The 17721-nt window shown below is 39.5% G+C and overlaps 1 protein-coding gene across 2 annotated transcripts in view; it reads right to left on the reverse strand.

Moving 5' to 3' along the window:
* USP32 (ubiquitin specific peptidase 32) overlaps positions 1-17721 on the reverse strand; it is a 188838-nt gene that overhangs the window by 15191 nt on the left and 155926 nt on the right. For both annotated transcript variants that reach the window (XM_055131187.1, XM_004608600.2), the window contains exons 20-29: positions 16209-16347; positions 15873-15978; positions 14395-14568; positions 13208-13382; positions 12601-12752; positions 10544-10655; positions 9310-9521; positions 6659-6843; positions 4625-4711; positions 3251-3371 (exon numbers count right to left, since the gene is read on the reverse strand). In XM_055131187.1, the coding sequence (XP_054987162.1) occupies positions 3251-3371; positions 4625-4711; positions 6659-6843; positions 9310-9521; positions 10544-10655; positions 12601-12752; positions 13208-13382; positions 14395-14568; positions 15873-15978; positions 16209-16347 (1463 nt within the window). The remainder of the gene's footprint in view (positions 1-3250; positions 3372-4624; positions 4712-6658; positions 6844-9309; positions 9522-10543; positions 10656-12600; positions 12753-13207; positions 13383-14394; positions 14569-15872; positions 15979-16208; positions 16348-17721) is intronic.

The raw sequence follows: 17721 nt of genomic DNA on the forward strand, positions 1-17721 counted from the left end.
TTTGGAATCATCTGCACTTTCCAATTTGAAGTGAACCATTTCTTTAAAAGGGTTCTTTTCTCCTCTCTAAGATATCCTAAATATAGCTATTTTACTTAGAATGCTTTTTATAAACATTTGTCAGCAAATTACAGAATATTTTCCAAGAATAAACTGCTAGAAGAAAAACTGGGATAAAAAAATATATGGAATATGGCTGTGACAGAGCACATATGTGAGATATATGAGAGAGATATAAGCTATCTCAATATATGAGACCCTGGATTTCATTCCTGATACAAACTCAGACATACCACTCATATATACAACATCAATTTTTTTTTTTTTTTTTTTTTTTTTTTGCTTCTTGGGTCACACCCAGTGATGCACAGGGATTACTCCTGGCTCTGCACTCAGGAATTACCCCTGGCGGTGCTCAGCATATGGGATGCTGGGAATCAAACCTGGGTTGGCCGCATGCAAGGCAAATGCCCTACCTGCTATGCCATTGCTCCAGCCCAACATCAAAGTTTTTTGTGGGGGAGGCGCTGGGGTCACATTCAACAGTGCTCAGGGGCTACACCTCTGTGATCAGGAGGAGTGACCCTTGGCAGAGCTGGGAGATCATTTGCAGTGCTGGGTACCAAACCAGGATCACCTACATCAGAGGCATATAACTCTGATGTATATAATCTCCTATATCTCTGGCTCCAATAACACCAATTTTGAAGCAAGGTTTCTCCTTTGCCTATGTATTTCTTTAATCACATGCAGAAACTGTAAGTAGGAAGAGAGATGTAGGAAGAAGTTAGTCACACGGCTCCATTTCACAGCAAGGAAGGATAACCTAACAGCAACTTGGTTTCTATGGTATCCTAAGAGCATCACTGAGAATGGGAGTGGGGTGAGACTGAACATACTGCATAGGCTCTTCTTCCAATAAGCAAGATACCCTCTGGTCTTTCAGCTTGTACACTGGCTTGTTAAAACAGGGAAGAAATAGAATTGGGCCAGGAGACAGCTCAAAGGGCTGGAGAGCATGTTTTGCACATGGGAGGTCCAGGTTTGGTCTCTAGCCCCACATGATGCCCCAGAGTCATGTAACTGTTCATCTTTGACAGATGAATCTTGTCACTACAATGTGCTGTCATATTTTGTACTACAAAGAATCTTTTATTCACCACTATTTTCCCTCTTCAAGTGAAGCATGGCTAAGGCTACTATATTACCCTGCTACTGTGAGCATTTACTGTCAGAACCTCAATTTTTCTTCTGTTTCCTTTAAGTTCAGTGACTTTTCATTTGGCAAACATTCACAAATTATACTCTTCCTTAGCTAGTGAAAGGTACCAAGGAGACTTGAATTCTGTGTGTGTATGTACTAAAGAATTGAAATAGGTAAACAGGTCTGGAATTTTAGTAGTTTCTCTATTCTTGAATAGCACAAAAATAAGTCAACATTATTACTAAGTTACGTAAGGAATGAAAGCTGTAAGAAATACTGAAGGAGAGTCAAGAGTAAGACATGGGTCAAGGTGCTTCCTTGCATGCAGGTGATCCTGGTTTGATCTCTGGCAACATATGGTCCTCTGACCACTGTCATGAGCTGACCCTGAGCACAGTACTAGAAGTATTCCCTAAGTATGAATGAAGTATGTATGGGTCTAGTAGTGCTTAGAAGTTAGCCCCAGTCAGAACTTAGGAGACACAGTACTGGGGATCCAACCTGGAACTCAGACAAGCAAAATGTATCTGAGGCCAAGGTTTGCATGCGGTCTTTGAGCTATCTCCCTGCCTCATAAAAGTCAGTACAATTCTTCATGTGACGAACAAAACAAAAACCACTCCTTTAATTCTGTTACTTTTACTTCTCCATTTGATTCCTCATGTCTCTCTCCATGGCTAATCATTCTTCCCTTCAAATAGTATCTGCAAAAACATTTCTAAGTATGAAATCAGTATTTATTAATTTTTGTGCTGGGGACTGAACCCTGTTGGCTGCATGCAAACAAACTGCCTTACCCACTGTATTATCTTCCCAGCCTGAAATTAGTGTTTTTCTTTTTTTCTTTTTGAGTAACATTTTCAAAATTGCTACAACTAGAGTGTGCAGTGGAGAAATGCTAACTCAGATGCGCTCTTGGGTGTTCTGAATCTGAAAATTTCAATTACTTTAGGGTTTTTTTGGGGGAGGGGAGAGGGGAAGAGTTTGGACCATACTTAGCAGTACCGATTCTGGAGTTAAAGGGGACCACATATGGTGCTGGGTAACATATCAGGGTTAGCCACATGCAAAGCAAATTTCTAACCCATGTATTATCTCTATGGCCCGAGCTTTTCTGATCAGGGACTATGTCCCTTAAAGGTGGCAGATATAGTCCTGGGGTGTGTCTGAACTAAGTAACTGTGTCCATCTAATACTGCAGCTTCAGTAATAAATAGGTGGAAATAGCTGCTGCATGGGCCAAGATTATAACTTCTTAATTATCCTAAGACTTTTGTTTCAAGGTTTTCTTATCAATAGTTATTTAAAAAATTTAGTGCTCCTATACAATCAGCTATAGAAGCAGGAAAACTTGAAGCATCCAAGTAATCATGTTAATGTATTAAGTGCTATAGAGAATGCTAATGAATATTTTTTCTGGAGATATTTATTTATTTATTGAATCATTGGGAGATACATCATTACAAAGTTATTCATGATTGGGTCTCAGTCATACAATGTTCCAACACTTATCCCTTCATCTGGAGATATTTAAAGTGTCTGTTTCTCTGTTTTTGTTTTTCTTTGGCACACTTGGCAGTGCTAAGGGGCTATTCCTGGCTACCATAATTGCATACAAGGCCTTAAATCCGGCTTATCTCTCCAGATAAGCCCCCCTTTGATCGTCGATTTTCTCAAGTGGCCTCAGTAACGTCTCTATTCGTCCTAGCCCTGAGATTTTAGAAGCCTCTCATTACTCGTCCTTCCTGCATTGGAGACTCTTTCAGGGTCAGCCAGATAATATAAAAGGTATTTAAATTGTCTAAAACATAAATGGGCTAGTCAATGGGCTGAGTGCACGCAAAATGTTTTGAGTTCAAACCTTGGCTTTTTAGGGTCCCCTAAGTGCTGCTGAGAACAACCTTTGTCACAGAGCCTGGACTGGCCCTGCATGCTGCTGAAAGTGGGACCCAAACAAAACAGCACAAAAAATAAAGACAAAAATGGCATAATTAAAATAGATTAAAAAAATTAAATTACCATCTTCTCATGGCCCTACGCACTTACCCTTTCCTGTGAGGTCTGATATCGGAGGTGAAGAGCGGTGGGGTCCCAATCCACGGCAATATAGGCGTTTCCAATGAAAGCACTATCTTCTCCACAGTCAATTTTGCAGCCTCGGCAAAATCTAAAGGGATAAAAATAATCTACTGAGAATGGATTAATTATGATAAAATGCAAATTTTCTTATCAAAATATTTCCCTTTCTGAATGCACTGCCACAGAGGTGGGGTGGGGGTGGTGGGAGAGATGCTGGGACCATTGGTGGTAGAAAATAGGCACTGGTGGAGGGATGGGTACTTGATCATTGTATGACTGAAATGCAAGCATGAAACTGTACCTCATGGTGATTCAGTAATAAAAATTTTTTTAAAAAGTTCCCCTTTCTACTTTCCTACAGTCTTTTTTTTTGGGATATTACAATGCAGCATAGACATCTAACTTCAGACTGGTAAGTGCATAAAACTGTATTATTATTCAGGGAATCATTCTTACCACTTTTCAAATATGTTTTGTTTGTTTTGGGGGCACATTTTGTACGTAGGGTTTATTCCTATCTCTATGCTTGGGGTTAATCCTGGCAGAGCTTAAGGAACCATATATGGTGCTAGAGAACAAAGCAGAGTTGGCTGTGTGCAAAGCAAGTACCTAAATCCCTGTACTATCACTTAGGGCCCTCAAGTCTGGTTTTTCAAGGCACCTGATAACCATCTGCCAACCCACTGGATTTTTAGGACAAATAAATGACTGGAGAATTGGATATTTGAGATAATAGCTCAAAAGAAATTCGCCATTTAGTTATTTAAAGAAAAACAATTATCTGGTTGCTCTGGTAACAACAAAAGCTATTTTCTGTTTCTAAAATGGCATGTTAAATAAATGTACATAAAAATTTATGAGGTTGAGAGTGAAGAAGATGGGACCAGGACAAAGCTACAGTTCTAAGGTCTCTTTTAGACTCAGTTTGCTAAGGTTATTCCAAATTTCCAAAGACTGATTTCAGTACTTAACTATTTTCCCAGTTGGAACAGTACTAACCAATTTCTAAAACTTATCTAAAATCCAAATACAAACTTCAAGCAAAATTAGTAAGTCATCTATGTTGTACTAGCTCAGAACTGCTAACTGATTTGTGTATTTAAGGTGCAAAGAAGTACAGCATAAGAAATGTGGGTCATAAATTATGAAGCAAAACAGTTCTATACCTCATAAGACAGTGATAAATGAACAAGTCTTAAGTTGCTGTTAAGCTTTTTAATCACTATTATTTCTAAAAACATAAACATTTTTCTAAAGATTTAAGAGAACCTTATGAAACAGGATATAATATCTGAAGCTACAATTTTGCTAAAAAGTATCTTTTGGAGAAGGTCACTTTACCTATACCACGGGCACCAAGCACAGGAATTCCCATCTTTCTGCACAACTCGTAGAGTGAATGGATACTGATAACCCATACTGTCATCACTGAAAAAATATAAACCAGAGTGTAATTAGCATTTCTGATTGGAGGTCTCATTCATTATCATCTTCCCGTGAAGTGATCTTGGGAAGGGGCAGAACATAGCAGTGTGTTCATATTAAGAGTTCAATGCTGCTGAATATCCTACTAGTGGCAACCACTCTTGCTTCCTGCGCTGGTTCCTTGCTTACAGAAGGGAAGTCATACTAGCCTACCTGATGTCCATGTGGGCCTCACAAATCTTACAAGATAAGTTAATCACAAAGTCAAACACCAATTTTCCTTCAACCCTAATTCTATCAGGAGATTTAATTCACATTAAGCTAAGATAATTAGATCTTTTCATGACAGTAACATTGACACACCACAGAAGTTTGAAAGTTAATAGTGGTTTTGAGAGGAGTTGATTAACTGTGTTTAGGAGCTTTTTTGTTTGTTAATTCTGTTTTTGGGCCATACCCGACAGTGATCAGGGCCTACTCCTGGTTCTGTGCTCAGGGATCATTCCTGGTCAGGCTCAGGGACCATTTGTGGTGCCAGGGATCAACCCCAGGTCAGCTGCATGCAAGGTAAGCACCCTACCTACTGTACTGTATAATCTCCGGATGGCTAGGGAAGGCCCCGATGGCTCTCCACCGAGCCACCGGGGTTCGGCGGGTGGCCTAGGGCTGCTATTACTCTGAAATTTTCCTTAACCAGAATCTCTAATGTGGTACATGCTATAAAATTACCTCTTTAAAAAATTACCTCTTTTGTCTCCTATAATAATTCAAAGCTATGACAGATGTAACTAAGTTACAGATGTAACTATAGGTCAGGGGCTACTCCTGGCGCTATGCTCTAGGATCATTCTTCTGATGTTTAGGAGACCAGGTGGTGATGGGGATTGAACCCAGGCCTCTCATACGTACTAGAGCCCTTTGAACTATCTCTCCAGCCTCTCTGTACAGCTTAGGTGCTGATAATAAATTGTTTGCCACTTGAACTTTATTGAGGGAATCCCATATAGAGGTGCTCAGAGGTTATAGTCAGTTCAGTTCTCATTCCTGGCAATGCACAGAGGATCACATGGCACCTGGAATTGAATTCAATTCTCACACACAAATCATGCTCGCAGCCCTTGGAGCTATCATTCTAGCCACTAAAATTTATAATTCATCCCATATAAGTATACAGTTCAGTTGCATTTTTGTACATTTATAGTGTTGTGCAACTATTATTACTGTCGATCCCCAGAACTTTGAACCCATGAAGCAATTACTTCCCTTGTTCCCTAGTACCTAGTAATCTCCATTTCACTGTCTTCATGAATCTGCCTATTTCAGAGAACTCATAAACGTGGACTACAATTTCATAAAAGTGGAATACACGTATACATTATCTGTCCTTGTCTGTTTTATTTTTGTTAGTAATATCTTTATGGTTCATCCACCTTATAATATCCATAAATTATTCCTCTTGTGGCCAAATAATACTCTACAAAATAAGCATACTTTACTTATCTACTGATGAACTTTTGGGTTATTTGCATAGCTTATAACCCTCTATAATTTCTTGTAAGGAAATCAAGGCCTTTTTTTCCCCCTCCCATTTTCAACCATAAATAGTTCAGTGTGTTATCTCTAAAAGATTACTGAGTTGCAGTGTTTCATAGAGAGCACACTTGCATGCGAGAGATTCAAATGCCACACGGGCACCCCCAGGAATGATGGGAGTAGTCCCTGAGCACCACTGGGTGTGGCTCCAAAAAGATAAGCACTATCTTTTTTTCCCCTCCATTTTGGAACTATGCCCAGTGGTGCTGGGGGACAGAACACAGGCCTCCTGCATGCAAAGTATGCATCCCAGTACAGATGTGGAATGGGTCCTACAAATCGTAGAGAATTCATAGAAGTTCTTTCCCTTTACTGTCTGGAAATCACAAGTTTACTAGGCTGATCCACACAACTCACCAATCCTGAGCATGATTACTAGCTTCTTGAGGTGGGAGTGGGCTGGCTAATCGAGATACTTGAATCCAAACCGCATCATATAGATCTTTCTTCCGGGTATGCACAGTGCACGGAACAATCAGTGGCATTCCAAAGAGGCTGGGGCGATTCTTCTGAGATGATAGGAAATACAATTCTGTCCTCATCTGTATATACCAACAAAGGAAGAGAGAGCTGAGAAGACAGGCACCTGGTTCCTCCTTTTAGACTTCAAATATTGCAATAATTGGCATCACTACCATTTTCAAATTAGTCACTCTATTCTCTTATTTATAGAATAAGCTCTGTTAGTAAGAAGAAAATGTTTAAGCAGAATCATTGAAAAGCTGAGGCACTGCCAATTTCAGAGCTGCTGTCTTGTGTTTTCAAATTTACCGTTTCAAAAAAGTTTCTTTGATAAACATTTCTCACCCACACACTGCAAAACAACCTAAAAAAGGCACTACTATGTAAAAATTTACAACAACTTCATAGCTCTAGGTTTTTTAACAAAACTCCTTTTAGGGCTAGGGAGGTGGTCAAAACCCAACTCCTTCCTCCATCTCCACCCCCAAAAGCCCCACAATTCTTTATACTGCCAATAAGCAAAAAATACCTCAAAATTCAATTCTCACTATAGGAGAAGTTAAAAATAGATGTGTTCTAGGTGGGTGTGTGGAAATCAAACTACAGATGCCATAAAAGTACTAAATCTAATTCTTCAGAGAAAAGCAGAGGTAAACTGCTAATTTTTTTACGTAATATTTTTGGTTTTGGGCCACATCTAGTGGTGCTTAGGGGTTACTCCTGGCTTTCCACTTGAATTAATCTTGTCAGGCTCAGGAGACTATATGGGTTATACAGTTTATAAAACCTTCTTTTAAAAGGCTCAACCTGGGTCAGTCTTATGTAAGGCCAGCACCATACCCACTGTACTATCTTTTTGGTCCACAGAAGAATAATTTTATTTATTTATTTATTGATTGATTGATTGATTGCTTTTGGGGTCACACCCAGCAGTGCACAGGGGTTACTCCTGGCTCTGAACTCAGGAATTACTCCTGGTGGTGCTCAGGGGACCATATGGGATGCTGGGAATCGAACCCGGGTTGGCCGAGTGCAAGGCAAACGCCCTAACCGCTGTGCTATCACTCCAGTCCCAGAAGAATAATTTTAAAACTGAGTTCAATTAAGGAGAGTGGAAAGACTTGAGTACTATGTATACATGCCGGCATGTATACTTACTATATTCCAATAACTTGGGGAAAAAGAAAATTGATTCCATTATACTAATTTTTTTTGTAGCTTTGAAGTTTGTAACTACATTGTAATTAACTTCCAATGTAGCTAACTAAAATCATTCCTTCAACTCTACTCAGATAAATGTACTTATATAATGTGCACAGACAAGTGTTTGTGTAGACTATTAATGGCTTTCATATAGATCAATATGTGATCCATGCTTGCACGTACAAACACATATGTAAAAATAAGAAATAGCTTTGTAGTAACTATACTGAATTTACTATAAACAATGTTTCTACTGTTTCACAGTAATGAGCTCCTTCTATTTCAGTTAAAATATTGGGCCAGAGATACTAAAGGGTTAAGGTGCTTGCCTTGCATATGGCCCACCCATAAGGGCACCTCCCAGTGCCACCAGGGATGATCCCTGTCCCTGAGCACAGCCAGGCATGGCCCCAACACAAAAAATATTAAAAAAGCAGGGGCTGGAGTGATAGTACAGCAGATAGGGCATTTGCTCCACATGTGGTAGATCTAGGTTTGATTCCTGGCATCCCATATGGTCCCTCAAACCCACGAGAAGTGATCCCTGATCACAAAACCAGGAATAGGCCCTGAGTACCATTGGGTGTGGCCCCCAAACAGAAACAAAATATACCCCCCAAAACAAAAACCCATAAAAGAAATATATCCCATAATTCTATCTGCACATATAATCCTCCCTAGAATGTGGTTCACATAGAATGTGGGTGCACATGGTGAGAAATTAATTGTAAGTTAAGAGTAACCTCAGAGGTGGGGAAAAAATACATATCAACAACTATCATCACTACCACCACACAAAAAAAACAACAGCAAAAAGGAATTACATAACTATGTGTTCTGCTCAATGACACTCTTATTTCTCTCCAACTTCTGAAATTAAAAAATCTCCTTCAAAGGCAACCACTTTTACATGACAGAAAATAATTGTGTACATACAGAAGAAAAGAAAACAAAAACAACATACAGAATACAAACTTTCTGGCCACACCCAGCAGTAATTATGAATCACTCTGGTTCTTTGCTGGGGCTTACTTTTGATGGTACTTGGGGGATCATGTGATGTCAGGTATTGAACTCGGGTCTCCTGCATGCATAGCATGCACTGAGCCTGTTAATTTATCTCTCCAACCCCTGGAACACATAAACTTGAAAACAAGGACTCGCACGCACTGATGTCAGTCCATGCATTATGTCATGAACTGCAATACTAAATTCTAGCTCTGATGCATGCCACTGGCACTGTAACACCTGAATACAATGAGGATGGTGCAAAGGTAGAAAAAGGCTCTGCTTCACCAATGATGCTGGAAAGCGCAGCAATAACTTGTTTACATTAAACTAACCATTTTTCGGTGGACTGCAATGATGTAGCCTGTAAATGGGTTGTCTGGTAGCGATGGCATGTGACCATTCACCATTCCATTTGTAAAGTTTTTCTCAGTTCCACATGGCACAACAGTGTTTGGCATTCCATTGGGGATGAAGAGTGGTCGGGGCAGGTCCCCATTGGCAGTTAGGGTTAACATTCCATTTGTAGAAGGGGAAGAGGAGAAATCTAAAAATTCAAAGATTAAATGTGACACTGTAATGTATTAAGTATGTACCTTTATCTTAGTTCTCTTCTCAAATATTGTAAATGACCCAAATCACTGAGAGTGTAGTCTCTCTCTCTCTCTCTTTTTTTTTTTTTTTTGCTTTTTTTGGGTCACACCTGGCGATGCACAGGGGTTACTCCTGGCTCTGCACTCAGGAGTTACTCCTGGTGCTGCTCAGGGGACCATATGGGATGCTGGGAATCGAACCCGGGTCGGCCACGTGCAAGGCAAACGCCCTACCCGCTGTGCTATTGCTCCAGCCCCGAGTGTAGTCTCTTTTAAGACAGGACAGGGAGAAACAAGTGTTCAAATAATTCTAGAAAGGTAGCAAGATTTTAAAATTTCATAATTTCCAGTAAACCTTTATAATTCACATTTATGACTAAATGACAAAGAAGAGGCAGTTCTAGAAAGCAGATTTCTGAACAACTATTATCAGCACTATATTAGGGCACACAAATAGATCTACCATTTTTTCTTTCCCTCTCCTCTAAAAACAGTTTAATACAGTAACCTTCATCTCATATATATATATTTTCTTTTTTGGGAAGCTGAGGGAGGGGAGAGCCTCCTGAGTCATGCTCAGGGCCCCAGGTTACTCCAGGTGATATTCAGTCAAATGAGCTAATGGTTCAGTGCCAGGGCCTGCGGATGTGGTGTTACTTGGGCCCTGTGATGTCAGGATAACCAGGACCACCAGAGCAATGCTGGAAACTGCTATGTAATTTGATCCCTGACATAGTTTTAGCATCTAAGAAAATCTTGGAGGTCATTTGGCTCCAGTTCCTCATTTTATAGATAAAATCTAAAATTCAAAAAAATTTAAGTAACTAAGTTAAATAGTTACTACTTGAACTTGCTATTGGAATTCTGATTTTGCAACACTTTTACCTAAAACTTTTGATTCTAATAGGTAGCCCAGTAACCCTTAGACCAATACTTAAAAGCTGAAATCCTGAGGAGGTGCTTGACTCTATCTTACCTGTTTGTACTGGACTAGAGGCTGAAATAGGAGATCCAGGAATAGGAATTTCAAACGCACACAGAAATCCACTCACTGAGAGACGGACTTTTTGGTTGTCCTGGGGGAAGTTCTACAAAAATAAGGCAAGATGAAAAAGATGTTTTAGATAAAAGGAAAATCATCTCTCTGACATATTTGAAATCCAATGTCTTAGAGGCTTTCATCAGTAAAATATGTAAGATGACTGATTAAAGTTTCTCAAATAACTGATAAATGCAGGCTTGATAAGCTGAAAACTAATCTCATCAACAAAGACAACCTTCCACAGGAAGCAATCATATTGTATAAAATTGATACTTTTTTTTTCTTTGTGGAGGAGGGGGTATGGGGTACAACCAGCTGTGCTCAGGGCTTTATTTTTGGCTCTGTGCTCAGGGACCTGTTCTTCTGGTGGGCTTGGGGGACTATATGGGGCACTGGGTACTGAACCCTGGACCACTATGCTCAAGGCAAATGCCCTACCAACTGTAATTTTGCTCCTATCTCCCTACATTTAAATTTTGCCCTTCATTTCAAGTATCTAAACCTTTCTCAGAGACAGTTCACCTTTCTATGACAAATGAAAAAAATGTTAGTGATGTAGAAATTTGTTTAGAACCCCCACAGATGAACGGTATAAATATGATCTAATGGAAGAAGTTCAATTTATGGTAAGTGATCTATTATTATATTGCTTATTTTTCCAGCTGCTACAGAGGAAGAAGTGATGTGTGTCAATGTGTTTATACACTTATATATGTGTGTTTATATATATTACATATGTCTATGTATAGTCATACACATTAAATCTTTATAAATAAAGAGGCCACGAATATGGCTCAGTAGAGCACACACCTTGCATGCAAGAGGATCTTTGTTTGATCCCCAATACCACAAAAAAACAAAATATGAAATACTTTACCTCAGAGGGATTCTAGTGAAATACAGAAGATCTATCCAGAGCAGCAGCAGCAGCAGTCACTGTGGGAAGCCTATGCTTTAGTGATATAGCAAGATTACTCCAGAGGTAGCCTTGGCTTACATATTTTTTGTGTCGTTTTTGTTTTCTGGGGTCACATCCAGCAGTGTTCACAGGTGCTGGGGATCAAACTTAGGGCTCCCACATGCAAAGCAAGCATTCCAACCCTCTCAACCCTTTTTCTAAGCTTCTGCTACAGAAAACTCTTTTCCCTTTTTTGGCCATACCCAGTGGTGCTCAGGGCTTACTCCTGGCAAGCTGAAGGGACCATACAGGATACCAGGTCAGCTGCATGCAAGACAAGTGCCCTACCTGCTGTACTATCGCTCTGGCCCCCAAACTTTATTTTTTAAGTGAAGCAAGATCATTTTTATTGAAACTTATTTAGAAAGACATGAGGGGAGAAAAAGAGAGAAGTACAGGGGTTGGGGCGATAGTATAGTGGTAGGGTGTTTGCCCTGCATGTGGTCAATCTGAATTTGATCCCCGGCACCACATATGGCTCCCTGAGCCCACCGCGAGTGATCCCTGAGCACAGAGCCAGGAGTAAGCCCTGAGCACAGCTGGGTATGGCCCAAAACAAAAATGAAAAAGTTTTGTTTTGTGGGGGTCATGTCTCTCAGGGGCCACTCCTGGCGCAGAACCTGAGGCTGCTCTGATGGTGCTCAGGGGAACAAGTGTTGCTGTAGATCAAACCTTGGCTTCCTGCAATGTATGCATTCCTGTCTTTGAGATGTATCTTCAGTCCTTCAATTTGTTCCCCTTGGTGTGCATGTAGTTTTTCTGGTTTGTATGCTTTTGGGTCACACCTGGTGATGCTCAAGGATGATTCCTGGCAGGGCTCAGGGGACCATCTGTGGTGCTGGGGACTGAACCAGTATTGGCTGAATATAAGACAAGCACCATACCCACTGTACTATCTCCAGTCACAAGTTTTTGTGTGTTTTAATATTTAATTTGATCATTTACCTAATAATAATAATAATTAATAATAATAATAAAAAACAGTGATCTTTAAAGAACAGAATCATGGATTTCCAAGAAAGAAGAATATTACCTTTATGTTAGAACCATGTACTTCTGCAAGAAGAATTTGTTCTGATTTAAGTCCACAGAGATCACTCAGCTGTTTTTTTAAACCCGTGTACTTTTCATCCATATTCAGTCTCAGTCCATATCGTATAGGGGTAGTACCATCTAACTTAATAACTAATAGAAAAGATCATTTGTAAGTAAAATGCAGATTTCATGGAAAGCTTTACATTGTATAGTAATATACATATGTGTGTGTATATTTCAAAGTAGCAAACAGTTTTGATTTTTACTTCATATGCTACAACAGATGGTAATGAGGGACAGTACTGAGTGAAATCAATATATGTTTAGGTACATATGATGTAGAACTTAGAGAGGCTTTGTAACATTTTAAATAAGAGTTTTTGGAATGTTTGAAACTGACAGTGGAATTATTTAGTTACAAAAATGTACCCATGTTCAAGTCTTTCAAACCTTGAATTATGCCTTAAATTAGAATGCTAGTTTATAACCTGCAAATTACCAATCCTTATATGAAGCCAATCATAAAAAATTATACTTTAAATTTGAGCTGACTGAATAAAGTAGAGAAAATGGGGTCAAGTAGGTTTCAGAACTTTGTGACTTACCTGTTATTTCTAAATGCATGTAACTGTCCATTGGTAATGGCAAAGACAAAAAATTGAAAGGGTCAAATCGAACACTTATATGCCCACAAGTCTTGCATTTGACTTGCGATCTTAGCTGTCCATGGAATAAATCCACAACAATTGATCTATTCCTTCTCAGATGGTTGTCCCAAGCCTAGTGAGAAAAAAGACTCCAGATTTTTACCTCAAAATTCAAAATAATTACTACACAAATTGAAAAAATAAATATTTTTATTATTATATAAATATAAAAGATTTATATTTTAATCATTAAGAATATGATTACCAATCTTTATTTAAAATAGAAAAGATTCTTGCTTACAAATTTACAATGCAAGACACATAATTTAAGATTGCTTCAGGGGTATGGTGCCACCAGCAGGTCAACCTGTACCTGTGGGGCAAGTGCATTAAGCAGACTGATGGTGCCTTCAGATTTCCTGATACCCCAAAATCGCTGCTGTGCTTTTGGCTGGACCCCAACAACTTGGAGCCAAGAAATTAAATGGCCAAAAGTTAGGTATGTGGAAGCCACACCCACAAATCAGCTCCAGCTCAGCTATACAAGCTCATTTATTGGCCTTATCTCAGAAACCCATAAATCTCGAAAGAGATCAAAAACCTCAGCGAGGGTCAGCAGTGCAGCGTGCTGTGGGTGAGTGGGCGCACCTTACAGGGCATATGCCAATAGTTTATTTCTCTGGGAAAGGATAAATGGGCAATGATTCAGAGACACATAAAAGAATCTCTGAACCGAGCAGCTTACTGCAGAGATACCTCCAGACTTTAAACCAGGCTGACTTCACCGGGGTGCCTCAGATGGGGGTAGTCGTCGTCTCTCCACCTGCCCCCTAAAAAAACCGGCTGCTGCCAACTTCCAGAACCCAATGAGAAGTGCAGGTACTGGGTTCAGTGATGGCAAACTCCGGGCCTCAAGGGATAGGGGATGGGCCGGTCTCTCTCATCCACAGATGTTTACAATATGCAAAAGCAAGTTTTTTTTTTCTAATTTTATTAAAGGTGCTTTGTTTAGGCATTGCTTCATAAAAAGAAAAATATAAACATTCATTTTCATATTAAAATCTTAATTCTAGAGAAGCTTAGTTTGTATTTTGTTGCATAAAACATATCTAATTGCTTATATTAGAATCTCAAATCCAACAAACCTCTGCAGCTACTTCCCAGTCTGGTCGGCCATCACTGTCCTTCAGTTCCACATATGGCTTCTCATGGACTCGATTTAGATCTTCATGAAGACCATCCAAGAGAAAAGCCAGAAGTTCTTGGGAGTCCTGTTGCTGGAATCCATTAAACCTGGGAGCATATTTTGCTATGGTCCACTAGAAAAAAATTAGAGGAATCAAACGAATTGTTAATCCATAAAATTGAAATAAATATGCCCCATAATTAGATTAAAAAATTATAAAGAGGTAAACTATATAGCATGTTATCTGTTTCAAATTGGCAAACCAATTCTGAATAATCATGAGGTTTGTCTAATGTTAATCATTCAAGTGATTAAAAAAATATTTTGGCCAATACTGTGTTCTGGTTGATATTATAAACAAGTAATTCTTTATGTTCCAAGACATTATATAAGCCCAAAACATAAAAATACATTACAAATAATATTAGTTATATAAAATTAGTATCCAGGGGCTAGAGAGATATTTCATTAAGCTGAGCATGTGATTTACATGTAAGTGGCCTGGGTTCTGCACCACATGGTACGCATCGGGGAACAGAGCAAAGAGTAACCCTCAAGTGCCTCTGGGAGTTGCTCAAAAAATAAAAATTAAGATCCAGTAATTATGTTATTCTTTTTTTGAACTATATTAAAAATATTAGCTAAATCAATTTTATTTTTATTCCATAGGACAAATTATTTTGAAATGCATTAATATCATGAGACTCAAAGGTCCACTAAGCTGTTCAAATATTTCTATTTGAATATTATTCTTTTTGTTTTGTTTTGTTTTGTTTTTTTCTTTTTGGGTCACACCTGGTGATGCACAGGGGTTACTCCTGGCTCTGCACTCAGGAATTACTCCTGGAGGTGCTCAGGGGATCATATGGGATGCTAGGAATCGAACCTGGGTCGCCGCACACAAGGCAAATGCCCTACCTGCTGTGCTATTGCTCCAGTCCCTCTATTTGAATATTATTCTATTAATATTATTCTATTTGAATAGTTAGAGAAGGATTAATAAAGAAAGGTTTACTAAACTAAGATAGTTGATAAATTAGTAAAATGAATAGCATCCCAAATTTAACCTACACTTTTGATCTTTTCCTACCCTTTACTTCTATCGCATTTTGCATATATATATATATATATTTTTTTTCTTTTTGGGTCACACCTGGCGATGCACAGGGGTTACTCCTGGCTCTGCACTCAAGAATTACCCCTGGCCGTGCTCAGGGGACCATATGGGATGCTGGGATTTGAACCCGGGTCGGCCGCGTGCAAGGCAAACGCCCTACCCGCTGTGCTATTGCTCCAGCCCCGCATTTTGCATATATTTGAACAAATATGTTATCCAGTCAAAAGCTTAGTGAAAAATGCATTAAAAATTAAACAGGAGGAAAATAATTAAACAATTACTCAGGGCTTCCTACTTTAATATTATTTTAATCTACTTACCCGAAGTTTCAACGGGGCGACATTTTTCTGAGTTCCGCTCCATAGTTCCTGTACTAAATCCCCATAGCATTTAGCCATATGCCCCTTCATACCAATGGGATTAGTCCTAGAAGTTTGAGAGAAAAAGTTGTTGCCAAAGAGTCTTAAAAATAACTGTCATAGGGCACACAAATGACTATCATTGATTTTCTCCATCAGGATTACTTTTAAAAATATCCAAAGTTGGGCAAGTAAGGTAAAGATTTTTCTCCATAAGAGTGAAAACAGGAAATGTAGGTGATACTGGGTTCGTATTACTGTCATAAGAAGTTAAGAGGGCAATGACTGAGGGATTACCTGTTGAGTTCATAGAGATGTCTCCCTGAGATGAAATACTGTGTCAGTGGCTGTGTGTTACTAACACACTGGATACTTGAGTTCATGAAGCATGTGTTTCCAAGGTTACTTAGACCTGTGGCTCCCTTTTCCGTGGGAACTGGAAAAAAATAATGCAAAAACATGTTGGAGTCAGGCTGACTCAGCGCATGGGCCATTTGGGCAGGTTAACCTGTGAGAACACTCCAGGGGACCGTAGAGGCGACAGCCTAGGAAAGCTAGTCCAGACAATGGCAAAGGAATGACACCAGGTGACCTAATGTTTCTTGAAGAATAGTACAGATTAATAATTGGTTAATAATTTATGATTGGCTGGGTTTGAGGATTGTATCTTTGCTATATGAGACTTTTGATACGGAGAGTAAGCTTTGTTCCTGTTTAGAGAACTTAGAAACCCTGAGTATGTACCTCCAGAAGCTGCATGTGGCCACACAACCAACCACTAATCTCTCCTTTAGCCTCTGTCTCCCCACATGCCCTCACCCTTCACATACTACATCCATTCTGCCTTTATATAATCATTGCTTTCCCTGAATAAGCTTGTCTACTGACAATCAGTCGGTAGTCTGCATCTACTGACTATCAGTCATAGACTGTGTCAGAATTGGCTCTGTGCCTCCAGATACGGTGCTGCTGGACAGGATAAAATGATGCCCAAACAGGGTCTTGAACCCTCAGGTTTACAACTTTTATGTTAGTTGCAATAAAATTCAATAATATTTTATTCTGACTGTTTCAATCAGTTATCTGGAAGTAGTATTTCCTTATCTAGTTTTGCAATGAGAAAATAGAGAAGACTTTTCATGGTGTGTCACTGGCAATTGTGATATTCTCTGTTCATTTGTAATCTAGAAGCAGTTTGACTTCCTTTAATTGTGACAGTAGCTTTGAGAATCAAAGCAAGTCTCTCCTAGCTCAAGGTCTTATAGATTATGTAATGTGAACGACCTCTACCACCATCTAAGCTTATCTACTGGCCTTGCTCCAGAGACTCAAACAAAAATCTTGAAAGAGAACTAACCGCAAAAATTTCTCAGACACCCATTTCTGGTTGAAACATTGGGGGCAATCTTGGAGAGGGGCAGGCCAGCACCTGCCTAAAGAAAGCCCTGATAGTCAATTGCTCCCACATTCCAAAGTAATCGCCACGCCCCTGCTTGGGCTTCATCACCACAGGGTTGAGCCTCACAGAGAAATTAAACTGCCAAAAACTCAGATACACAGGTTTCTATGACTGAAATCGTCAGTTTTTCTTGGAGTTGGAATGAGCTACCTCCTCCTACCTCCCTGTACTTCTGGAAGCCCCGGCAGTCATGCCCACACTCCAAAGCTGCCACCGAGTTAAAAATTGTGGACTTTTTGGTGTGTGTAGCTGTTTATGCAGCCACGTGACATCCACAAATTCTACAACACTGACAATGCAGCAGCAGCACACCAGATGGAATGGTTTATAACTCAGAAGCCAACCAATCTC

The sequence above is a fragment of the Sorex araneus genome, chromosome 3, assembly GCF_027595985.1.
Source record: "Sorex araneus isolate mSorAra2 chromosome 3, mSorAra2.pri, whole genome shotgun sequence".
Taxonomy (NCBI): domain Eukaryota; kingdom Metazoa; phylum Chordata; class Mammalia; order Eulipotyphla; family Soricidae; genus Sorex; species Sorex araneus.